Genomic DNA, 27,807 nt, shown 5'->3' on the forward strand with positions numbered 1-27,807 from the left:
GAGCTGAGGAAATTGTAGTCACTCAACATATACACTGGCAGAAATACAAAATAAAAAAGAATGTGCACTACATTTTCAGCTGCAACTACTGAAATGAATACCTAGCTGAATAAATAAGACGAAGTGTGTGCTCTCAAGATGCCTAGTGGGCATTAAATTTATTTGTGTTATCATCCAAGAGAAGAAAGGAGATTCAGAAAGAGAGGGGCCTTTCTGTATCACCTGTCTATAAAGCAGAAGAGATTATACAGTTCACCTGAGGAAGGCCCTCCATTTACTTGAGGAAATTAAGACACAGAGTGATTTAATGATCTGTATGTTTCATGGTGAAGGCAGGTCTAGAACCAAGGTTTCTTGCTTCCCATAACAGTGTTACTTATTTTTCTCCCCAAACCCCATTACCTCAAATCTAATCCTGAACTAAACATTTTTTTTGAAATGGATAGAATTTGTCTCAATTTTTTTTTCAGAAGATTGTTACATAAAATGGAATAAAGGAGAAAGAAATATTAATCCAAGGAATATGCTGGAAGCAATCATATGCTGTAGTTTGCAGTTTAAGGCATCTAGGTGTCTTTATCTACAATCCTCTCCAATATAAGCAATCTACAACTACAATGTGGTATAGAAATTTTTATCATCTGGTTATTGTAAAGAAAAGGACTGCTTCTGCATTCAAAATGGTTTATCCTATATCTACACAAACAATTGTTCAAAAAGTATTTTTAAGAAAGAAGTTTATAGATTAGCAATAAGAGGCACTTTATATAAGATAAATTCATATTTACATATCAAAATAATATCATTCAAAAATAAGAGACACAGCAAAAACCTGGACTAAACTCACAGAAATACTAATAGATTATGTAGTGTCAACACTGAGTAAGAAAGAACCCAAAAAAAGGTAAAATGGACTCAATTATCCATAGTTGGTCAAAAACCCATTGACAAGATCTACAGAGCTGGGAACTGAGGTATGAGAGAAGCTGACACAGAGATGTGTATGTCAGCTCAGCAAACAGTTCAGGAAACATTCACTGAACATCCACCCTGTGATAGGTATGTGTCGATGAGTTGGAATTTAACGACCACTAGCTACTCGCCAAAATCTGTTTTTGTCTTGTCCTGGACACACAGCTAGACTATGTTTCCTAGCTTCCCTTGCAGTTAGCTACAGTCACTCCATTCTAGCCAGTGGTTACAGCTGGGAGTGTTCCAGGCCACTTGCATGCTTGGTCATAAAGCCCTTCTACACATACTCTTCTGCTCTCTACTATCTTCTATCAGGTGGGGAAAAACAAAACAAAACAAAACCCAAGCAAACAAGAGCAAAGCCCCAGCAGACTGTTTGTCAAACACCCCTTCCCATTATTACTTTCCCCAAGGAGGCTCTTCAGACATCTTTTTTCCTTAATCCTCCCTCCTCATGAAATTTTAATACTATGGACATATTGTATATCTGTTAACATACTGTGTCTCTTTAGAAGGCCACAAACTATTGTAATATCTAAAATATTTCACCCTCACCCCCCAAAAAACAATTTTCACCATGTTGAGAATGCATACCTTAGGGGACATGAAACCACAAAATGGAAGCTGTCAGGGTCCAAGTTAGATGGCTATATGAGCATGAAATACATTCCAGTATGTTGAGGCATTATACTTTTTAGGCCCATATGTTGTAGCAGTTTAGGCTATCCTAAGTAGGCTAGTACAAGTGTCTTTAAAATGTATTTATATAAAATGCAATAATATTCCTTGCCTGTTTAGCTATACAATCCAACAGTTGGCCAAATACAACAAACTGTAAAGCCTCTATACACAAAACACAAAATAATTTCTCTAGACAGTAGAGACTTACAGATCATATTTCCCTTTAAAAGATAAAGTCTGACCACAATGTGATCAGGCTGCTAGTTTATCCCTTCAAACACAGAACTCCCTTCAAAACAAACATAAGGAGAAGGTGGGTTGGGGTAGAGGGTGGGGCAATGAAGGGCCTAATTACAACCCAGCAACCTAATCGCACTGCCCTCAGAGCTGTCTCTATAGAAAACTAATCATCATTTCTTAGAATATCCCCAAACCCAATATTTCTCACTTTAAACACATAGTAAACATAGTAGTAAAAACATTCTGCAGTCCAAATAGTTCCCTTTTGTGTTTCCACAAAAATATAGAAGCTTATCAAAATGAAATAAACTTAGAATCCTTTAAGTTCACATTTACATTAGTTCTGGAATATAAAATAAATGCAACATGTAGAGTACATAAATGCAAGATAACTTATTATTTTAAAAATTTAAATTAAATTGTATGATATAAGCACAGTGAATGCTTCCTGAATACAAATTGTCCTCTGATATATTTAATTAGGTAATGAAATATTCTAATTCTTATTACTTTGACAGTTAAATTTCTGTTATCATTTTCCTCCAATCATTTTAATTTTTTAAATATATAGGCAACTGAAGGTTCAGCTGAAATTCTATCAACTAATGATAATTTATGTCATTTTTTTTAATTGGAAGAGAGGGGTGGCAGATTTCCCAATTCATCTATTATGGCTTCATGAGTGTGAAAGAAAAAACATTCAGCTTAATAGCATGTGTCACTTAAGGGACTAAATTTATTGATTAAAAAGTGATCCTTTGATTTCCCAAGTATACAAAAGTGGTGTCAGATTAGAATAAGTGTAAGAAAAATCTCTACCAAGAATTTGCATTATGACTAAGAAAACTGATAATCTCAAAAACAAATTGTAAAACCTACCTTAAATTGTAAGATGTCTGAACTATTGGAATGTAAAAAACTAAAGTGATTGATCATGCTTCTAAGTGAGATATGTGATGTAAAGCAAAATCAGAGTAATTGGAGGGTGCTCTAGCAGGTGAAATAAAATAGGCTTTTCAAATACATCACGTTTGAGAAAAAAGTCTGTGTGTATGCGTGCATACAATTGCTATAGTGATTTGTGTTTTCTATAGATTTCTTAACATTGTACATAATCAATATTCACTTTTTAACTAGGCTTTACTAATACAATATACCTAAATGTAACCAAAGAGCCATTTTGGGGATATAGAAAGGTAAGTTAACCATCAAAATGCCGATTTTTCACAATTTTCAAAGGAAATCACTTAGTCACTACTAAAGTATTTTGACCCGTATATTTATACAATTTGACAGTTATGGGCGGGTAGCTGACATGCTGCTTTCCAATAGATTATAAAAGTTATTCCCCAGCAGACACAGAGCAGAAGCCCAGAGCCCATGATTTGAGGAACGTGGCACATTCTTAGTTTCAGCCCCTTCACTCTCTGTTCCAGGTGACCTTCCACAGGATCCAGTCAGCACAGAGACAAACAGCAGACCTGACTGCATGTCACTCATCATCACCCTTCTACAACAGTGGCACTCACTGAATTATTTTCCTCGGGATAGTGTAGTATATGATAAATCGGTTAACAGTCACTATTAGGGCAGTCAGTCAGTGAGATTTGCCTTTATTAGTGTCCTGAGAACACCTGTAATAAAAATAGCCTGTAAAAATATGAATCTATGTCTTGCATACTTAAATGTCATGTAAATATGAATCAAAATATCTGGGTCCTTTATGGCTTGCATTGCCCTATGTTTACTTGTAGATCTTTCCAGCAAGGTCAGTGTGGTTATCACAATTCAGTCCTAGGAAGCTTCTGATGTTAGAGACATTAAAGAGGAGCAAAATGAAAACCATAAACCAAACAAGTAAAACACTAATGCTGGCATAGCAGGCAACACAATTACTCTTTTGATTTTCAGAATTGTGTGCAACTATAGTAATACATTTTGTCACAAAATATTAAAGACCAGGTAGATTTGGTGATTCTAGTTATACTATACACACACAAAATTTCTTCACTTTGTGCCCATACACTCCATCCCTACTTGGTCTAAGAAAGGTAGGACCCAAGAAAATTTTATTGAATTATCAGAAACTCATTCTCTGAAATATTTAGAAGCTATTGAGATGGTTCATGGTTAGAAATTTAAAATCAAATTAAGTCGATGTACTTGACCCATTAACTCCCAGAAATTTTCAAACAAGACAGAAAGAAGAATTTAAGTTGAAATACCAACTTAAATTTTGCACTGTTTTTAATGCTTAAAATACTCAGGTCTCCTGGTGTTTCTGCCTTGCTGAGGCAGGAACCGAAGCTTCGTAGAGTCCACCAGCAGGGGCTTCCATAAAAGCCACATGCTTGCCTCAGTGAAGCCAATGCAAAGGCAGTCTGATGGAAAACCAAAGCTTTTATAAAGTGGAAAACTTAGCATAAGGTTAAATGGTTCCATTTCGGGTAGAAAACTCTTTACACAGCCTTTCCATCCATTTGGTCAAAATTGAAGTTTTTAGTCTTATGAGACACTGAAGGGTGAAATCAATGCTTTGATACCCCTGCTGTGTGGAATTTCTGAGAGAGAAAAGCCCTCTGGTAGGCCATGTTTTCTGCTCAAATGAAGACTTCTGCTCCAATCCAATAAAACTGACATTGAGTTTTCAATGTCTTTTTCAATGTCCTTTATAGGTTTGAAAAATACATAACTTTATACATACTAATCTTTAGTTGTGATGATTTACAATACAGTTGATTAAAATCCTAAACAACTCATTGAGCACCGATTCCTAATCTTCTAGCTGACCTGCTTTATTGCTCTCATCACCACCAGCTGAGCACACACCTATTCTGCTATTTCATCATGACCTCCAGCCCATCACCCTGTAATTTCTCCACCACTTACATTATTAAGCTTAGGTACCAAGAGCCATCATTTCAACTACTTTCTTGCCCTACAAGAATTGTTGTTCCCCTCTATTCCACCTGCCCAAAAAGGCATCAGTCATACTCTTGACAGAAAAAGGTCCCTGCATCAGCATACATCTGGTCTTCCTCCCGATTTACCAAAATAAAAGAGGTGACAGCATCCCATTGCAGCCAATGCATCCATCTATGTTCAGAAAACTTAAACTACTCGTTATCTCCTTTCTGCCTCATAATTTCAAACCCTACCTCTACTCACCAGTAATAAAAGGCTCATGTCTCTAATAAAAGAAAAATTACTCCACTACCTAATATAGTTATTATTCTATTTCTCTTTTTCAAAAATTTCACAATCAAACAACTCTAAATAGTGGTCTATAGTAGCTTATTCCATTTCTTCCCCTTTCACGCCAATCTATTCCTATTCCATTCCAATGGCTTCTGCCCCATTACATCTCTGAAAAGCTCTCACCAAGATCACCATGGACTCTCATGTCCTAAATGCAAAGGATGTCATTTAGTCCCCGTGTGCTCTCAGCAGCACTTGACAGAGGTGACAGCTTCCTTTTCCTGGAGTCAGTGTTTTTCAAGCAACACCACCTTCAACTTTTCCTTCTTCTGATGCTCCTTCACAGCCTACTTGGTCAATGCCACCTTCTCTAACTACTTATCATATATGATTTCTATGGGATCAATACCAGTGTCTTAGTTTTGCTTCCTCCACTGACAGTTATTAACCTTTTCACTGTCCCAACAGAATCAATCATCACCTGTGAGTCCAAAATTCTGAAATTCGTACTTATAATCCAGACAGCACCTCTGATATCTAAGCCTGTATAATACAATCGTAACTTCATAACTGAAATGTTTTGAGCCCTTACTCTGCTCTGACCATGAGGATAAGCTCTCTGAAGTATCTTATTTAATCCTCATGCATGCTCTTTAAGGTAAATGTTTATTATTATCACCACTTTATAAATGAGAAAACAGTCTCAGATCAAAGAGGTGCTCAGGCCACACAGTTAGCAGGTGGAGGAATCAGAATTCAACAGCGTCCCAAGTTTGAGTTTGTTAACATTACCTAATTGCCCACTTATTGTCTGCAAATGAGATGTCTGTTGTGCTCCAAACTAAACACACCAGAGAGAGATCTGGTGACTGCCTTGGTTCCCCTCTCCCATTCCCTAAGAAAAATCCATTGCATGTCCTGTTCTTGATGACATACTTCTAATCTTTAAATTATCTGCAATTATATAAGACCCTGCGTGTCTAGCAGGCTTTACAAACCATTAGGGCATTTTCTGTCTTGGTCACTATTGTATCCCCAGAGGAAGGGGAAATATTTATAATTATTTGACTTTCAAAAAAAAAACTCTAACCGATGGACTAACTGTATTTACTATTGATGTTATATCATGTGTAATTATAGAAATTTAGAACTACAAACCTCTTGTCATTTCTGACAGCTATTATGCCACTTCTCAGTTAGGAAAATTTCGATTCAATATATCATGTACTAGATAAAATAGACCACTTACATGAGGAGAGGGAATAGGGGAGGTAAAAAAACATTGAGCATTAACATCTAAACGCTATTAGCAGAAGCTAAGTTTCTTATTAACACAGGGCCTTTCATGCCTGCCAGAGTGGTCTTACATTACAGGTGTTCATGCTATTGAATAAATGAATACATGCTTACATAACTGAATGAAACAACGTTCATGTGTCAAGCATTAACAGGGTATAATAGACATAATCTTATTTAATGTTCACAATATTTTTATGAGGATTTTTAATCAGGAATCTAATGATAGATTTCAGAACAAATGCATGTCTGATTCTGACATCCACACTTTCTCGTGCACTGCACTGCTTTCCCATTCCATATGCCGACTCCATTTATTTTAGACTCAAGTATTTCCAGGTAGTAGAAACACATGAAATTTCAAACAAACGCTAATCTTTGGCTTGTTTATTGTATGAACTTCGTATAAGCCATTGGCAGGAGAATATTGTTTGACCTGTAAAAATCTTAAAGAATGACTTAAAATTTACTGTTTTCCTGATGCATTCATTCTTGATCTTCCAAATTTTGCTTCAGATAATAAGTTGAAATTTTTAATTTAGAAACAAGTATCCATACTGCACTTTAATTATAAATATACTCCATAAAGAATGATGAACACAAATCAAACTTGAATAAACCTTGGAAGGAAAAAGCATTTCAAAAGTGAAACGCAGGGCTTCCCTGGTGGTACAGTGGTTGAGAGTCCGCCTGCTGATGCGGGGGACGCGGATTCGTACCCGGTCCGGGAAGATCCCACATGCCGCGGAGCGGCTGGGCCCGTGACCCATGGCCGCTGAGCCTGCGCGTCCGGAGCCTGTGCTCCGCAACGGGAGAGGCCACAACAGTGAGAGGCCCGCGTACCACAAAAAAAAAAAAGAAAAAAGTGAAACGGAGCTTGAAGTAGATATGGAAGGAAGGCAGTGCCACGAAGATATTCATTACATAAGGAGGTTTAATAATAACAAAAGTTACTCATGGAAATGAGGGCAATCATTGTCATTATGGAAATATTTTCACAGTAGCTCAGGTATTTATGACTTTTAATGTGTGTGAAAATAACAGACACTAACTTTCAATCAATTGAACAACTATGTCTATTGTAGTTGTTCTAAAGGAGAATTATATTCTTGTTAGCTCCTGTCTCCTTGAATATTATACTGTTTTTTAATTTATATTGATAGATACCAAGAGCAAGTCAAAGATAAAGAGTTTAAAATCTATTTTTCCCTAATGCATGTTTTATCGATAAGTATACGTATTTGATCTCATAATCTGATTCATTATTGCTGGTGCAAAGAAATAATAGACATTTTAATAGGCAGAAGAACTGATTAATATAAAGTTGTAAATCTGGGGACCACATTAATTAAACAGAAAAAAATTTTACATTTTCTCCTAGTTACCTTTCTAGGTTAGAGTGTGAAACTTTTCTAGCCCTTACATATTTAAAAATAATCTGTATTACTACCACTATTGTTATAATATAAATATTTAAGAAAATCTAATAAAATAGTCCTGCACTACATTTCTCACGAAATGTTAGCAAAAGCCATAATATGTCCACATTGGCTTTCTTTCTTTTCATCCTCATTTTTCATCCAGTTTTAACAATATTTGGCTAATTTATTATTCCCATCAGAAGAAACTCTTAATTTATAAATGTAATATCAATCAGAATATTTCTGTTTTAAGTAGTTTGTTCATAAAAAGCAATGTGTTGAGACGTTGGTGTTTTATTAATTCAGTCTTTAAAATATGTCTCATAGCTTTTGTATAGCTAGTGTGCTACCAAAATAACTGAATTATTAGAACAAACGTGTGTCCACTGTAACGGTGCTCCCCAATTTAACCGTTTGGCAGTGGGCTTTGTGGTAGGGGAATGATCATCGGTAGGTACATTTATAGACCGGTGTGAGATCTTCCGAATAAACACTGGCTCAGAGTGACATCTTCCTGCCACTTTTTAAAGATCAGCGCTGCTCATCTGAATTGGTGTAACCAAGCAGGACCCTATGAGGCCTTCCCAGAACAGACCCCTTACCCACGTCCTCTGCCTTCCTTTTGTCTGTAGAAAAATTTTAGTCAAAGAATAAACTTAGAGAAGTGAGAAAATGCAGAAAGAAAGGAAAACCATCAAGCAGACAAAATAATACTTTAGCCATTAAACAAAGTCAAGGACCTTTAGCTCTTCCTCAAGGACTATGGATAATAATCTGAACCACATCCTTTGAGCTGTTTTGCAGATACTGAAACCCTCACCAGGTGGACGATGTTAACTGCATGCTGCCCACAAGCACATAGACTCCAGACCGGTTGGAACCAGAAGGTTGATGATGCTGACTCCCCATGACCTCACGACCGACCAGTCAGAACAATGTCCACGAGCTGACCATGCCCCGCTCCTTGAACACAAGACTTCTCACGACCCCCTCCAGGGCAGGACACACAGTCTTGAGGGCATGAGCCCGCTGTGGCCCCCTTTGCCTGGCAAAGCAATAAAGCTCTTTCTTTCTACTTCACCCAAAACTCTGTCGAGATTTAATCCAGCACTGGTGTACAGAGGCCGAATTTTGGCAACATTAGTAACCAAATACAAATACAAGATGAAATAATTGATGCCACAGCCTGGGAAAGCACTGACACATTGTAGATACTCATGAAACAAGAATAGAGAGACGTTACTCACACATACGTAAGGGAGGAGGCTTTGTAGTCAAGAACATCATGAAGAGAAACCGAAATCAGGAAATGGACTATTTGGAGCTCCATTTCATTGTCTGATTTGATGACACCCCCATCCCCCGGTGGAGGGTGCGACTAGGAGAGAAAAGTAATCCCGAAGAGAAATAGCATCTGGAGGAGCTCACCTCAGAAGAGGGCTGGAGGGAGGTTGAAAACGGAGACCCGCGTCCTGGATTCTTCTCAGCTCCCTCCCTCCCCTCCCTTCCAAGGTGACTGCCGGGTAGTCCGCTGGGCGTGGTGTGGTGATTGTGAAAACCCAAAACAAATGGAGACCAGCCTCGAAAATTCCCTGAGCAGGCAAAACCAATTTAGTCACACAAACAAGCTTAATGCAGATTATTTTGCCAGATTAGCATGACCTGGGTCCTTTCTTGCTTATGTGTCTGGAAACCATAAGCCAAAACTTAAACTGTTTCCCAAAATTGATACGAGGTAACCACTAACCAATCCCTATCATTTAAGAAAACTCTAATATTATAACCAACTTCTGTGAAGGATAAACAGTCACTGCCTCCTCACTATATAAGCTGCTTTAACTCAATACACCCCTGAGCCTCCTTCCATATTTGGTTTGAGGGCTCCTGGTTCATGAACTGTCTCTTTGGTGCACACACAATAAGCTTTTACTAATTGCTACCTTGGTGGTGCACTGGTTTTCTTCTGCTGTGGCTAAACTTTTGACCTGATATGTGCTCACACCTTCTCAGATGAGCTTTGCACCGAGCAGAGGGGCAGAGTCTCCTTTTGAAGTCATTCATCGTGTCATCCTTTAGGAAAGAAGCCTCTCTAGGTAGAGAATAAAGAAAGAAGTGAAAAGGACCTCAGCTTAGGGAAACCTTGAATCTTTGGGCCATTGTGATGGGAGGAGACCATGAAAGTGCATCCAGGATAAAGGAATGGGAGGGCTGGTTGCTGGACGCCTGCCTGTAAACTCAGGCCTCCCTTTTTGGGTCTACCTCCTGGCTGCACATAAAATCACTTGGTGGAAGTGGGGTGCTTTAAAAAAAATGCTATCACCTCAGCAGGCCGGATTGACTTCACGACTATCTGGGGAGTGGTATCTGAGTACTTCTTACTAACTTCCCCCAAGTGAGTTTAATACGAAGCTAGGGCTGAGAACCAATGGGTTGCAAGACTGTTCTCTCGGAGAGGCTGTGGATGCATGGAAGATGGGAGGACTTAACAGAGTGCTTATCCGTAGCAGGATCAGAGAACTGTCATTTGGGGGAATATTTGTTCTTCCTGCTTTTTTCATGCTTCCTTTCTGAGTGCTTCAGCTGTAGCAGTGGTTCCTAATGTGTGGTCTTCAGACCAGCAGCATAAGCATCACCTGGGAGCTTGTTAAAGATGCAAATACTCAAGCCCTACCACGGACCTTGCCAATCAGCAAACCTGGGGATGGAGACTAGTAATCTGTGTTTTAACATGCCATCTGGGTGTTTCTGGAAACTCGCTAAAACTTGAGAATTACTGGCAGAAAGTAAGAGGTTGATACAACTCAGCTAGGTTAAGGCGGGGTCAAGAGAAGAATTCATTTCTTCAGGGCTTGACCAGAGTTCACAGGTCGATGAAGCCCAGCATGAGCTAACAGGTAATGTCAGTGGGACTCTGAGGTGACCTAAATGGGAAGGAGATCCAAAAGAGAGGGGATGTATGTATACGTGTAGCTGATTCACTTCAACATTGTAAAGCAACTATATTCCCCCCCCCAAAAAAAACCCATCAGAGACCAAAGTGAGGGCCCTGGCAGATAAGAGTCAGTGAATCTACTTGCTTCCTTTCACATGGAAATATTCTTTCCAGTTTGAAATGCTGTGGATCCAGCATGTTTTGATGTTGTAATATTGTTGATATTTCCAACCAAATCTGCTGCATTAAGGAAAAGGTGAGGAATGCGTCAGTAGAAATAGAGAGATCTGCTAAGTGTCGGAGGGAAGGAGGGAGAGAGGGGCAGAGACTATATCAGAAGTTATAAGACTAATTTTAGTAAACTAGGAAGTTCAATCATTTCACTCGCAGGAGAGTTCCCTGGTTGGTTATGATGCCCCCTACAGCAGTAAACGTGGGACAAAACAAGCACTTCATGAAAGTAGCTCTGTACAAACAGCAAGTTTTGCTGATGAGCGCTTGTCATAGTAAATTAAAAGCACTCCCCTGGGATCCATATATTCATTATTATGAATCCACCCACAGCAAATGCAGGCGAATCATGTCCCAGGATGCCATGTACTCTGTGTTGGTGGCTACTCATGTGTGATATTATTTTCCAGGTGATATAAAGACAGCAAGCTTAATGCGATTCTGTTACCAAGGTTGCTTCTAGCTCTTTAATTTCTAGTTCAGAGGAAGGCAACATGACTCAAATATTTTTTTTTCATCATTCAGTGGAAACCTGCATTTGAATACAGGTTCCTCTACTTATTGGCTGTGTTACTTAACCTCACAGGATGTCAGGTTTCTCAGTTATAGAAGGGGAATGATAAAAAAAAAATACCTATCAGTAACTTTTATATGATGCCATGTTTGCAGCATGCCTAGCTCAAGGCATGGTACATACTATGTGCTCAATTCGTGGAAGCTGTTTTCTGTATATTATGTTAGCATCATGTACACTTTGTAGAGTTTGCAGAAGTATTTTATACAGAGATGTAAGTACGTATCCCAGCCCCTGTCAGAACATCAAATCCAAGTGCAGTGTAGTAGCACGGTGTAGTTCCCTATTGTTGCTGTAACAAATTATAATGCACTTAGAGGTTTAAACAACACAAATATATTATCTTAGAATTCTAGAGGTCAGAAGTCTGACATGGAAACAACCTAAGTGCCCATCATTGGATGAATGGATAAAGAAGATGTGGCACATATATACAATGGAATATTACTCAGCCATAAAAAGAAACGAAATTGAGCTATTTGTAATGAGGTGGATAGACCTAGAGTCTGTCATACAGAGTGAAGTAAGTCAGAAAGAAAAAGACAAATACTGTATGCTAACACATATATATGGAATTTAAGAAGAAAAAAAAATGTCATGAAGAACCTAGGGGTAAGACAGGAATAAAGACACAGACCTACTGGAGAACGGACTTGAGGATATGGGGAGGGGGAAGGGTGAGCTGTGACAGGGCAAGAGAGAGTCATGGACATGTGCACACTAACAAACGTAAGGTAGATAGCTAGTGGGAAGCAGCCGCATGGCACAGGGATATCGGCTCGGTGCTTTGTGACCGCCTGGAGGGGTGGGATAGGGAGGGTGGGAGGGAGGGAGACACAAGAGGGAAGAGATATGGGAACGTATGTGTATGTATAACTGATTCACTTTGTTATAAAGCAGAAACTAACACACCATTGTAAAGCAATTATACCCCAATAAAGATGTTAAAAAAAAAAGATAATTTGGGATTTACACAAATACTTGTGTATTTAGTGTTTTGATACTTTTATGAAGCCTCTTCAAGGGTGAATGGATTCTTAGTATATATTAATTGAATTTGAGCAATGAGTTAGATTGAAGTAAAAATTCTGTTTGTCACACTGCTGAAGGGTTTCATTGATACTAACTTCCTAGTACTTGTTTTAATATTATCAGATCATGGTCTTTTGAAGAGCAGGAGTTTGTCTGAAATTTTATATATATTTCTGTAAATTTTTCTTTGAATAAATTAGTTTGGAGCAGTCAAAGAAAAAAAGAAGTCTGACATGGGTCTTACTTGGCTAAAACTTCCACTTTGAACTTCTAGCCTCCAGAATTATGAGAGAATAAATTTCTGATGTTTAAGCAACCAGGTTTGTGATGATTTGTTATGACAACCCTAGAAAAGGAATACAGTCATCTCCTTTGGAATCCTGTTACTTCTGAATACCCTTCATGAAGTTGGGGCTCTTCCTCATAAAGAATATGCACTGAATTATGTATTGTATGCTGTTATCTGTATCACATGCTATAATGCAGCATTCCCGGGGGCAGGGATTTTTATCATTATTATTATTATCTGTTTGTTTGTCTTCCCACAGTACCTACAAGAGGACCTTGTGGCTTTTTTTTATGTTTAATAATATGGTCCCTCAGGATACAGCATCATTCAGATTCTTGCCAAAATTCAACTACACTTTTGAAATAGCATAGCATCTTGGTAATTAAGTCCTTGTTATAAAACAAGAATGCAAGAACACATGAAAAATTCACCACAAAAAGCACTAAAGTTATTTTCGCACAAATCTTGGAACCACACATCTGAATAAACTCTAATACCTCAACACAATTTTGACCGGAGAAACTGTATAACTACCTCACCCTCACATCTACAAATACTAAGACGATTTTCATAACGAATTCAGGACTTAAATAGGAAGAGAAAATTTTTTTTGGCACTAAATTTGCAGCAGAGTTCAACTTCACATTGTATACCTCTAGAAGAATAAAAAGACTTTCAGGGAAACACAGTTCTGTAAGTTAAATCTCCTCATATTCCAGTATGATCACTACCTTAACAAGAGGAATAGTTTTTCCAGACACTGAAATGCTGCTTCTGAATGTCCAAATTTAAAAAATTTAATTGCTGAAATATGCCTGGTAGAGTTTATGAGGAAGCCAATGTTTTTCACCTCAACATAGGTAAGAAATTTATACTTATCTCTCTCAGGTTTTGCCATAGAGAAGTCTAGATTTCTGCTAATAAGAATGTGGTCAATATAAGTTTTTCAATCCCTCTACTACTGTCCAGATATTTACATAGATACTGAATAACCTAGTTTCATTGTCACTTTAAATATATTGTGTTGGTAACTAGCAGTTGGGGAAATTATTTAATGTTACGCCATTTATAAGTAATAAAAATATAATCTATATAATGGAATACACCTCTCCAAATAGATATAAAAATATAAAATACATTAGGGAGTAGTTTTCTCCAACACACATATGAAAAAAAATCTACCCATATTTCACATGTATTATTAAGCACGCCTGTGTATGTGACTGTGCTCATGCCTTTCCCTTTTCTTTTTATATATAACACACACTTGATAGCTAGAAGCCAAATATCACTTGCATATCCTAATTCCCTGATTTCTCTTGAAAGAGAAGAGTTTTTTTTAAGCTACTTAAACTCTGTTTTCCTTTAAAAACTGCTTATTATAAAGAATATATTTGCTTTTCATACTGCAATGGTTTTAATTTATTAGAAAATAAATTTTGATTTATTGGAATTTATTGGGAACTCATTTCAAATTTTCTTAAATGAAGAAGAAAATTCCTTGACACAAATAACTGATAATCCCAGGGGCATCTTAATCCAGGCCATGTTGAAGGCAGAGGCTCAGTGTGTCTCCTGGTCAGGTCCCTCTGGAGGCTTCTGCTCTCGCTTTTCCAGGTGGCTCCATGTGATGGGAAGATGGCTTTTACAGCTCTAAAGCTATATTTTTTCAGGTTTAATTTTAACAGGCAAGAAAATGTGTCTCTGAAAAGTCTAAGCATCATTACACTAAATTGTCTCTGATATGGTTACTTGCCCATACTAGTGTGTGTGCCCAGAAAACTTAAATATTTTGATTAGCTAAAGATGAATCACTTACCCAACCTGGAGGTAGAGGGGGTGTCAGCCCTACCCACAAGATGGGGCCTGAAATTTGGGGATGGAGTTGAACCTAGAGGGAAACCAATGCATGTTAAGTAGAAGCCAGGTGAATAGAGGTTAGGGGCCCATAAGCAACCACCATCCACGAGGCTTTAGAAGACAAAATGAGTGTTGAATCTCCAAAAGTATTTAATTTTCTAAGTTTTGCTTTGATAAAATAGAGATTTATGTGTAGATTTTATATCTTCTGATCTCAGGTGACCATGTCATTATTCTAAAAAAAAAAAATTAGGAACGTCTTACTTGTCTTTATCATATTGGATTTATCACTATTTGGCCTACCACATTGTCATATGTATATGTGACAACGTCTTGTGTATATGTAGCTCTGCATGTCTGTGTGTATAAAGAGGGGAAAATGTAATATGTGTTTCTATAGTATGCATGTGGCAAACAAAAGGAGTGGGCATATTCTTATGTCAGGAGTGACAGTGTCACCCTGTCCATTTTCTACTTGAGATTTATTTTCAGGTTGTATACCAATAAAAATACCTCTGTATTTCTATGGTGAGGCAAACACTGATTGTACTTTAGGCTTTTGGCATAAAAAGAGATAAAGATTCAGAGCAAAACATTGCCATTCTTAGGTAAATAAGTAATCAACAAGTATTTTGCAGAGGATGGTAACAGAAAACGTCCAAACTAACCATTTGACACAGGCTTGATAATTAAAGAAACTAAACTGTGTCATTAGCATACACCAAGAATAACCTGAATTCATGGAGGAAGTCCCTAAAACAATATACAAAGGTACTTTAATTTCAGTGCTGATACATTTGGACAGAGAACAACAGGATCTAAGGATAAAGCAACTTGAAAAGATCATAACATAACAATTCCATTAGCTGCACCAACTAAGTAAGTATAACTGCCAGATTCTTCCAGGGGGGTAGTTAGGAGGTTAATTTAGGAGATCCCATGACCCTCTCTTTGTGCTTGCCCTACCACTTCCACGGCACACGAACTCTGGCTGAGCAAGTCTCCTCCCTAGACTCACCAGCATTCCTTGAAATTCTATCACCAGCCCAGGGACTTGGGAGACAGTAGACATAGACTGCAGAGTCTCAGAACCTCAGCTTTCTTCCAAGTATCTCTCCCCAAAGCCATGAGACACTTAAAATGATCTCAGAAAAGAAAAGAAAAAAGAAAAGGAAAGAAAAGAAAAGAAAATTAGTGGTTTTCAAGGAACTTAATTTCCCCTAAAAAACAAACTTCACCAGTAGCAAATGAGCTCTTGCCCTTCTTCACTTGGTGTGGAATGCTCTTATATCACTCTTCCAGGTAACTATTTCCTTCCATCTTTCTGATCTCAATCTGAATCATCATTTCCCAGGAAGAAACAATGACATGAATCTACTAATATGCAGCATTTAACAGAGTCACCATTGTAGATCTCTATGCTGATGATTTGATTTGACTGTAGTTTTCAGGAGGACAGCTGTAATAGTGTGTGTCTTGCCACCCTTATATCCCCTATCTACACTGTGTCTGTCTGAAACATACAATAGATTGACTATATCAACATTTTTCCAGACTCCTTCTACTTCCCCCTTTTGTAATGCTAAACATTTGTGTTTTCCTGAGTCTCTTGTAGCTAGAGTTTCAGATTAAGATTTAGATGCTGGAAAAGAGATGCTCTCAAGCGAGGCTTGGATTGGGAGCTGATTTCAGTGGGAAGAGAGTCAACAAGAAGTTACAGAGCTAGCAGGCCCAATGCTATGGGTGACTTCCTTACTCCCAGCTTGTAGCTAAGGTGGAGTGATCATGGACGTATGGATGAAACAGGGACATCCGAGCCCCATGTCCTCCTGATAACTTCCCGGGGGAACCCATTCTCTAGTTAGGCTCATTCCATGGTGGTCTACCAGGAGTCTTTCTTGTACGTCTAAAGCAGAGTCTGCTCCCCCGATCCTTTGAAATCATCTGATTCCTTGCATTGTATACTTTTGTTATTTATCTATTTTCTGATCCCTACACCCGAACTCTGAGTGATACAGAATTCAGTAAATGTTTGTGGATTAAATCAACAGACTAATGAAAGTAGGTGCTACCTGGCTTTAAATGAAATGTCTTATACCTACACTAGATAGGATGAGATAATTTGAACCTTTTATAAAATCATGTCTTAATGTTATCTTTTTATTCTTTGTAAATTATATGTTACAAACATGTGAAATAAGTAGTGAGATGGATTACAACATTTGAAAGCTCGTGTTCCCTACATCACAGGAAAAAACCTGAAAATCCTTTTAACTCATTTTGAAAAATAATTCTTCATTTATACTTCTTATACAGCTATTAAAACTAAAAGCAGACTGAAATTGATGTGTTTTTTTTCTTAAAATGGATTACCTGCTAATAAACAAAAAGTAGATAAGACAAATCTAATAAGAAGAAAGAATAAGAGGGACATTTCTTATACAGTACAGGTTAGGCTAATAAGCAGTGACTCATTCAAATATAGACTAGAAAACATTAAAACTCAGATAATTATCTGGAGAGAAGGACACATTTGGGTTTTAAAAATTTGTAGATCTGAATTTTTTTCTTTTTTCCTGTATTGTACATAGAGCCAAAGGACATAGTACTAATTATAAGATGCTCGTTAATACGGGTAAAAAATACTCCAGCTACACCCCAGCCCCCAATCATGCCAAATACACAGTTTCTTTGGGAGAAACTGAATTAATTCTATCTGGCTTAAAGTAGGATAATTAATTTCAACTGGCTAAAGGTAAAATTATTCTTGTAATACAGACTCAGCCAGCTAATTATTTCTCCATACGTTACTGTTCCCCTAAACCTGCCTCACCCTGGCATGGCAGACCTCTCACATTTCACTGCTTGTCCTCCACACTGTCAAGGACATGCCACTAAAACAGCCACCAACATGCCTCCAGTGCAAAGAGAACCAGATTTTCAAGCACTGGTGTAGCAGATTGGAAAATAAATTTCATTTGTGATATTTATTTAAATTCACTCTAAAGTATATAAAACATCCTTGAAAATAAATAATTAAAAATTACCATTAACAGATGATATTTACCCCAATCATCATCCTCCCTAAAGTTACACACACATACACACACACACACGCACACACACAAACTTCAGTAATGCCAAATCAGAACCAACCTGAAGTCGTTACAGTTATCACAAAGGGTATTATAAAATATTTTGAGAACGTTGATGTTAACTGGTGGTTTTCCAAGTCTTAGAGCACAAAGAAGTCACCTAGTTATTTGTTTTAAAATATATACATTTCTAGTTCCCAAGTCACATGCCTACTAATTCAGAATTTTTATTTTCAGACAGCACCCTATCTGGGACAGACAGCATCAGGATGCGATGTTAAGAAACACCTACGCTAGGAGATCAGAACACCTAATCTCTTTTTAAATTCCTTCTCTTCACCATGTAAATTCTACCAAATGTACATGAAGTAACACGCTTTCAGAGTAATAGAAAATAGAATGTGAAATATGAGTGTTATATGTAATTATTATTTTTGATTGATTTCCTATACATTTTGCACTAAAACAGAAGCACACTCACAAAAGAAAAAAAAAGAAACTATGTAATAGAAAATTAAATAGAAATTGGTTAAAAAGCAAAGAGATGATTCTTGTTATTTACTGATGTATTGATGCATCCTCTCCTCGATTTTCCTAGAATTTAGAGAGAATTAGAAAGGCTGCCAAATGCTGTGGAGATTTAAATACTATTAAATTAAGCATAATAAATTGATAGGGAAACAGAAAGTGATGGCCAGTAGCAGAGAAATATGAAATGAAAAATCTCTCAATTATGTCAACAGCCATATTAAATTTAACTGTGTGAATTAAAAAGAAATAGATTCAGCAAGTAGAAAGAGTACACTAAGCTGTACCAAGAGCCAACAGCTATTTTAGTGAAAATAAACTGAAATTCCAAAGAAATATTACATTGTCCTCATGAACCTGAATGAGTGTCTTTATTTAAATCAGTAGCTAAATTTTGGAAAACATAATAGGATCATGAATTTGGGTAATGGAAGAGTCTCAGGTATTTATTCCAAACTCTTCTTTTAAAAATTAAAAAACTAAAGCACAAAGAGTATTACTTCACCAAAATTACTCAAATTTTGACCATGGACCCAGGATAAGAGTTTTATTCTTTCATTCTTTAACCTCTGGTCCTATTTTCCTGTTATATGTGAGTTGAATCACACATTTAGCGGTTACCACTTTCATTGAATAATAATGTGGCATGCTCTCTGGAGCCTCTTTTATAAAGGCACTAATTCCATTCATGAGGGCTCTGCCCTCAGACCTAATCACTTCCCAAGGGCCCCACCTCCAAATACCATCACATTAGAGATTAGGTTTTAACCTTTGAATTTTGGAGAAACACAAATATTCAGCAGATCTCAATATCCCCAGAAGTCATCTACAGATCCAAAGGAGTCCATATCAAACTCCTTATGGCATTTTTTGCAGAAATGGAAAAGCTCATCCTCATATTGATAAGGAATTTCAATTGGCCCTGAATATCCAAAATGATATTGAAAAAGAAGAACAAAGTTGGAGGACTCCCATTTTCTGATTTTGAAACTTACTACAAAGGTAGGTGAATTATCTGGCATAATAGTAGACATGTAGACCAACGGAATAGAACTGAGAATCCAGAAAATAAACGCATACATCTATTAACAACTGATTTTCAGCAAAGATGCCAAGACCATTCAATAGGGAAAAAAGTAGTCTCTTCAACAAGTGGTGCTGGGGCAACTGGAAATCCATATGTAAAATAATGAAGTTGGACCCCTATCTTACAAACAACTACAAAATTTAACTCAAATTGGATCAATGATCTAAACGTTAACAGGTAAAATTATAAAAGTCTTAGGAGTAAATCATCATAACCTTGGATTTAGCAATGGATTCTTAGAAATGACACTTTAAAAGCATGAACAACAAGAGAAAAAATATAAATTGGAATTCATTAAAATTAAAAGCTGCATGCAAAAAAATAACAAAACAAAACTGCATGCATCAGAAGACATTATCAAGCAAGTGAAAAGAAAACCTAAAGAGTGGTATAAAATGTTTGCAAATCATATATCTGAGAAGGGTTTAGTATTCAGAATATACAAAGAACTCTCACAACTCAACAAAAAGGCAAACAACCCTATTTAAAAACGGGCTAAGGGCTTGAACAGACATTTCTCTGAAGAAGATACACAAGTAGCCAAGAAGCACATAGAAAGATTTTCAACACTGTTAGTCACAAGGGAAATGCAAATCAAAACCACAACATGATATACCACTTCACACCCACTAGGGTGGGTATAATTTTAAAAAGACGGAAACAAAACCAAAAAAGAACAAGTGCTGCTGAGGATCTGGAGTAATAGGAATTCTCATGCATTGTGTCGTAAAAAAAAAAAAAAAAAAAAAAAAAAAAATTTTGTTGGTCTTTCCAAAAGTTGTATATAGAATTACCATATGACCCAGAAATTCTACTCCTAGATATGTACTGAAAAAAATTGAAAACTGGTATCCACATAAATACATGTACATGCATGTTCATAATACCTCTGTTCAAAAGAACCAAAAGATGGAAACAACCCAAGTGTCCATTAGCCCATGAATGGATGAACAAATTGTGGTATATCCATACAATCAAATACTATACAGCCAACAAAGGAATAAAGTACTGATGCTTACTGCAAAGGGCATGAACCTCGAAAACCTTATGTTATGTTAAAGAAGCCAGACACAAAAGGTTACATGTCTGATTCCATTCATATGCAATAGCCAGAACAGGTAAATCCATGGAGATGGAAAGCAGATTTGTGGTTGCTGGGGACTTGGGAGAGTTACTGTATAATGCTTAGAGGATTCCCTTTGGGGATGATGAAAATGTTTTGGAATCAGTTAGAGGTGATTGTACACTGTCAATATATTAAATGCCACTAAGTTATTCACTTTAAAATGGTTAATTTCATGTAATGTGATTTCACTTTAAGATAAAGAAAAATAAAGAAAAAAAATAGTGAGTGTTTCAGACCTATTCAAGTTATCTGAGTTTCCATTAATCTTATACTTTTATTTTTAATTTGAATTTTAGCTTTAATTTTAAAGAAATATTATAACCATAGTGTTTTGTCATTTTAAATAAGAAGCTAAATATTTTTTTTATCACTGCTTTAAATCAAGCTAATATAAATCAACTGATAGCAGCTATGGGAACTGCCAGTCATTTTATAATAAAATAGTGGATTATTAGTAGTATGCTAGTCACATCAAATACAAAATGAGATATAATTTCATACCTGAATATCACAACTTATAAAATTTCATGAAGTTCTAATTCTGTAAAATATAAGTGACCTGAAGTATCAAAATTTACATCTTCATTTTAACTGGTTATGGGACAAAATGTAATTTATTTGATACACAAGAAGGAGGTTTTAAAAGATTATAAGAGCTTCCATTAACCCTACAGACTTTGTTGTCCTCTTAACATTTGCCCTGTAATAGAATAAAAGGGAGACTACAAGAATTAAAGATAAATCAAAATACACAATAAAATTTAAATAACGAAAATCAAAGTATAAACACATACATTTATTTATTAATCTGCCACACATTTATGAGAATGTGCCAACCTCTGTGGACTGAGATTTAATATTCATAATTTTAATTTAACAAGACATGACAACATTTGGTGTTTTAGTAAGAGAAAGTGAAACTCCACCCAGCAATAATTTATTCCTAGAAATAATGCTTCACACGTACAAAATCTTATGTGTGTACCTTTGCTCCAGAATGACAGCAAAGAATGACAAATGACAGGAAGAAAACTAATACTCCTATTTTAGAATTAATCTTGTAGAAATCAATTCATTGTGTGTGTGTGTGCATGTATGTGTATGTGCCTGCACGTGTGTGTGTATTTGAGAAAGAGTGAAAGCAATCATATTATATTAAAGTAAATGCCGCCCTATTTTGCAGTATATTGATTTATTTCAGTTCATTGGGGCACTTTCAGTAGATACCTTCCTTATGACATTAGTAAATGGTACTTAAGCATTTTTCTCTCTGCTAACTTCAGAAATTTTTGGGCAAAAGGACATTGCTCTGCCCAAACCACACAATCCCATTCACCTTTGTTAAAATGTATACGAAATCACGGGTGTGTTTCTAAATTTCATGAAATAATTTATTTTGAAGAATGTCTTGTGTGTAGCCTAGTGTTTTGATATACACGTCATTCCTCAAAATAAATTATTTTCATTTTTTATAAACAAATTATAACAGACTTCACATACAAAAGGGTTAAAATTTTCCATATATCTAAAAGTCTCTACAGTAATAAAAGTTTATATTAAAAACTATATTAAAAGTTGAAATTTCTAATGTATCTCAGAGAACAAAGCTGGCTAAGAACAGCTAAAGGAAGACAAAATGATAATATCTAATAATATCAAATTATAATGTTCTATATTTAAATTATTACTATTTCACAACAGTAAAAGAATAGATAAAATTATTGTTTATTCTTAAATTGTTCAATAATTCTATGAGTAGAAGCAGGCTTTGGAAGAACAATAATGAATGGGGAAAAATTAACAGATCCATAGGTGTGACTGCTACACCACTGAATGGAAACAAAATACTTCTGAAGACAAAGTTGCCAAGCAAAATAAATATAATGCCATTCCTTGTTGTAGGAATGGACACTGTCAGTAAATTCATTAGGAATTGACTTTGAATGCCTTTCCACTTTCAGATTAATTCATCATTTTCCTGAGACACATCAATTACCACTCTGTCACATTAACTTTCTGAGAATGACCCATTATGTGACCTGAATGAAGGGAATCAGTTGCCAGAATGATTTAAGAAAACAAGCTTCCAAAGCTCTTCATGAGAGGCATGTCGACTAGTCCATGGGGCTTTGCTCAGTCGAATACTGACCACTTTTTCCAATAACATTTCACTTGAAAAAGTATTGTTTGCAATGGGAAATACATATACCGCACATCAACAGAATTAAGGCTTCACAAGCACAAGAATCTGTGCCATACATTGAAGAAAGCAAATCAGCCTTTATAGGATAGGTATCATGATTTTTAAAAAAATCATTGGGAATTGCAGTTCTACTTTTCTCCATTACAGCAAAAGGATGACATATTTTGATAAATATTAGGTTATATGTGTCTGTTTCCTCTTTGGTTGTTTTGTTTTATCACTTTATGGCGGTCACAAACCCCACTTTTCATTTCCTTTTCTCTCATTCATCTTTTCTTATCCTCTGTCCTGAAGTTCAAAGAAGTGAACAAAGGGAGAAACGGGACAAGTAAGAGCTCAGAAAGGGATTAGAATTAGCAAAGTACATACAGCTGTTTATTTTTTTCTTTTCACCAAGCCCTGGAGAAGATGGTCCTTTCTAACACAGTCCTCCAGGTAGGGTTTTCTCACTCTAAAGGGACCAGCAACTTTCAGTGTCTTTAAGGTATTTAAAAACAACTCTGTAATTTCTATATAACCCACAGCAATGCATATTATTCTCATCCATAGAGCTGCAGATTAATTTTGCCTGGTGGCAGTGCAATTTATGTCCTTACCCCTCACGGAAAAAATCAGTTTTGCATCTATTAACCAAATTCATTTCAGCATTCCTGGTTGTCCCTTGTCTGATACTTACATACTTCTCTCAACTGGCTATAACATCTTACTGGTTTCTTCAGGAATGAATGGATTAAATAAAACCTTTCACATGTGTTCATTTTATGCCTATATGAGATTTATGAATTTAGCATTTTTTAAATGATTATTAATTGAATAATATGTTAATCTGATTATGATATTTGGAGATGCTATTTTACTAATTTAAAATATTTTATTTTATTATTCTTCATCACATGGAAACTCAAAAAGTAGGAGCTAAAAAAAGTATTAGTAATTTCTTTCCACATTACAGTATGACATGAACTCCCTACTTTAGATATCACCATGATTTTTAATACACTTCAAATTTTTAGTGACATTGATCTTGTGAAAGAAAATGAAGAACATTTTTTAACAAATATTTCAGGTAACTGAATTCAAACTTTCTGACTGCCTGGAATATGTTTTTAAAAATATGAAATATTAATGATCCCAATGTATGTGTTTCTGTATATTCATAAGTGGATTTTTTTTTAATGTTGTATGGAGATACACAGACTAATGATCAGGCATCACCAGCACACTTACCTATTGGCCGTGGAGTCAGAGTTTCAAATGTAGCTCCACGGTTCTCCTCTTAAACCACACACTTTGATTCCTTTATGTTTTCCAAAGCTATTCTCAAGCATCTTTGCCATCATTTAAAAGGCAGCTTCATTCTGATAAGAGTATCCTCAATACTGCTGCAGAAGGTCCATTATCAGATATCAGTTGCTCTGTCGATTATACTAAAGCCATGGAACAGTGCAACTATTACCCAAAGCAATGACAAACCAAAAGATCCACATGCTGAAGCTGTTCTAGAAAAGTCTGTGGCAGTGGTTTAGGCTTTAAAAATAATTTGCTACTACTAGAGTAATAATTTTCCAATCTAGCCATTAAAAATTCAGGTATACTGCTTTTTATTAATTGTAAAAAATTGATACACACATAGCCTTAAACATAAGCTATAAAAGCAACTGCCAGATGGAGATTTATGTGATGAAATCACTCGTGTGAGGAAGAATCTTTGTCTTTAAATTAATAGTACAATTTAAAATAGAAAGCCATTTTCTTTAAAAATGCATTCCTTATAATACTAAAGCCAAAAACACTATGTAAAAGTCCTCCCCTCCCAAATAAGTAGGATTTATAAAAATTTCATTGAATAATGAGATTGTTAAAACTCAAGAAATTAACAAAATTTATTGATATGGAGATTTCTATGAGCAGTAAGTAGAATTGTATCTGCCACAAATATTTGTTAAATGTGGTTACATGTAAATATAATGGTAAGATATCTTACATCTCTTTTAGAGGCCGATGATGAGTGATGTTTACAGTTGTGTCTCTTATATGCCAGCACCTATTTGCCCATCTCACTCATATATAGTACTTTTATGCATTTAGATATCTGGTAATTCAATAGGGTACTTATATACATACATATACATGTTTCTCCTTTATGGCACTTATGCACATAATTTTATACATATAGATTAGTTTTCATTGAAATGTTAAAACCACAATTTAGCTTTGTGTTATAATGACATCTATACTATTCCCTGGCCTTTGGCATGTTCCATATGCAGCTTTGATTCATTTGACATTTGGGGACATCTGAATCTTGATATTTTGACCTATGGGGATCTCTGTGGCACCAAGGATTTTGACCAACAGCTGCTCCACGACAAGTAATTATTTTGGTTTAAGTGGTGAGTCTGAATTCTTAATGAAGATTGTAAAATATTGCTAACACCTCCTCCCAGCCATCAAAATGATATACACTTAGGGAATAGTCTTCTGATTGATGAGCACACCCACTGAGTTGTTCAGACCTTCCAGAATCTTCCCAGTTTCCAAGGTCTGTTCAGTTCTAGGCCAAAGAACTACATTGGTCCCAAAGAGCCCAGGTCTAAAGTTAGGGTGACCTGTTAACAGGACAAGCAATTGGCATATATACTAGGTCCAAACAGACCCCAATCAGCCCTCATATTTCCTAAATGACACACTTTATGCTATAACAGTTTGATATAACTAGAAAGGCATCAAAGTGGAATAGAGTGAATTACTTCTTTATCTGAGTTCTCATTCCACTTTACTCTTAAAAATCATCACAATGTAATACTGATAACAATTTATGTGTATATTGTTACACATAGATATATTGTGTATATCTCCCCAGACAGACTCTAAGCCCATGCTAGGCAGGATAAAGATTCATTCATCTTGGGACTTCCCTGGTGGCGCAGTGGCTAAGAATCTGCCTGCCAATGCAGGGGACACAGGTTCGAACCCTAGTCCGGGAAGATCCCACATGCTGCGGAGCAACTAACCACAACTACTGAGCCTGCACTCTAGAGCTCATGAGCCACAACTACTGAGCCTGCGTGCCACAACTACTGAAGCCCACACGCCTAGAGCCCATGCTCTGCAACAAGAGAAGCCACCGCAGCACACCGCAATGAAGAGTAGCCCCCAATCGCCGCAACTAGAGAAAGCCTGCGCACAGCAATGAAGACCCAACGCAGCCAAAAATAAATGAAAAAAAAATTCATTCATCTTCACATCACCAGCATCTAGAGCAGTGACTGACACAGAGTATAATATAAGTAAATGCTTCTTCTGTTCAAGTGAACCAAAGGGAAACAGATATTTTGATGACCAAAACTTGTTCCATAATCGAAACAATTGTGCTTTCACAATGGCAATCTGCAAAAATTTCTCTACAGATTTATCAGTTATGTACATGTCAGAACCATACACCATTACGGATGGTTTATGAATCCGTATAATAGAAAATTATGATCACTGACCATAACAGTTAACTTTAGTTATTTGCATTGCCAAGTCATGAAACACTAATCCAATTTAATCTTGCATTTGCAATAAATCCCTAAAATCACAAAGAATAAGTAATATAGAATTCAATTTTTCTGCCCATTTAGCTATTAGAGCTCATATGAGTATGAACTACTTACGTAACTCAAAAATATGAACTTTTCAAACTCACTTTTAACTCACTGTTAAAGGAATTGAGTGAAAAAAATACAATTGTGCATTAAGGTACTATAGATACTTTCATGGAAGAAATAGAAACAAGCTGTATATGTTTTGTAGCATATTGACCCTAAAACACATAAATTACAACTGCCACTAAGAGAATATTTTAAAAATCTAAAAACCATTTATCAGAAAAATCCCATCCATAGCAATAAATGTGTCTGTTGGCTTTAGGACAGAACAATTCCAAAACAACCTAAATTTCCCAAAGTCAAAATTTGAATTTAATTCTGGTTTTAACATTTATGTCATAGCCTATAAAGGCTATTTGTAACACGATGTGTTTAATTGACTCAAAAATAATTTTTCTGAGACTAACTAAAAAGAAACCAAATAGGAGTGAACCAGCTACATTTAAATGTTTATGCAGATACTTACCATAGCTATTGACAAATGCTTATTACATAGTTGCCCAAACTAATGGAGAAATATACTCATTGAAAATAAGATCAGTTGCGTGGAAAACTGAGACAAAGCTATAACAGGAAACCAAACACACAAAGGTTCATCCCTTACTTCATGTTTTTCTTCCTTTTGGAAAAGCTTGAAACTCTCAGATTTGTCATATTTTAACATCTTCATACAAAATTTGTCACACTCTCTTTTCCTATCATGAACATTTTATATATTTTTTATATTACAATGGGAAAAAATCAAACTATCAGATATGAGATAGTACAAAAGAAAATATTCAGATTTGAAGTATGTGAAAGTTAAACCAGCATCTACTAGACATCAGGGCAGGAATATACAGAAAGTGAGAACATCTGCTTCCAAAGAGTACCCATACCTTGTTTTTTTCCTGTAGTTCAATTTGTGATTTCTTGAAATCAGGACCTTGAGAGTTTGCAATTAATCTATTTTTCCTATCCAGGAGCTCTTCCATGTCTTTCACTTGGAATTTTAGCCTTCTATTTTCTCTTTCCAGTCCTAGTTTTTCTGTTTCAAGTATCTCCCTCTTGTCCCACTCAGATGTATTTTCAGCCTGCAATCTCTCTAGCTAAACACAGAAAACACAGAAAAGCAACGTGTAGCATTTGTAATTGCCAAAAGGCCAGGCGCCCATCAAACAGGCGTCCACTAAGAAAGGTTCATGGCTATGTCCATTTATACAATTTTTAAAAAGAAAACTCTATTTGTCTGAAAAGTTGAGGATAACACAAAAGTCCTAAGACCCATGCCCTAAATAAATATACCTACCTTCTTGGTTATGGCACTATTTCTATAACCAACCAGACCATATTGTCAAATAAATACGTTAAGTGGAAAACTGATAATGTTTTGTCAATAATCTCCACTCA

General features: G+C 36.1%; 1 protein-coding gene across 3 annotated transcripts in view; it reads right to left on the reverse strand.

The window, feature by feature from the left end:
- CCDC102B (coiled-coil domain containing 102B) overlaps nucleotides 1-27,807 on the reverse strand; it is a 226,467-nt gene that overhangs the window by 136,224 nt on the left and 62,436 nt on the right. For all 3 annotated transcript variants that reach the window (XM_049698009.1, XM_033406083.2, XM_004279998.3), the window contains exon 5: nucleotides 27,297-27,506. In XM_049698009.1, the coding sequence (XP_049553966.1) occupies nucleotides 27,297-27,506 (210 nt within the window). The remainder of the gene's footprint in view (nucleotides 1-27,296; nucleotides 27,507-27,807) is intronic.

Source organism: Orcinus orca, chromosome 15, assembly GCF_937001465.1.
Source record: "Orcinus orca chromosome 15, mOrcOrc1.1, whole genome shotgun sequence".
NCBI classification, from domain to species: domain Eukaryota; kingdom Metazoa; phylum Chordata; class Mammalia; order Artiodactyla; family Delphinidae; genus Orcinus; species Orcinus orca.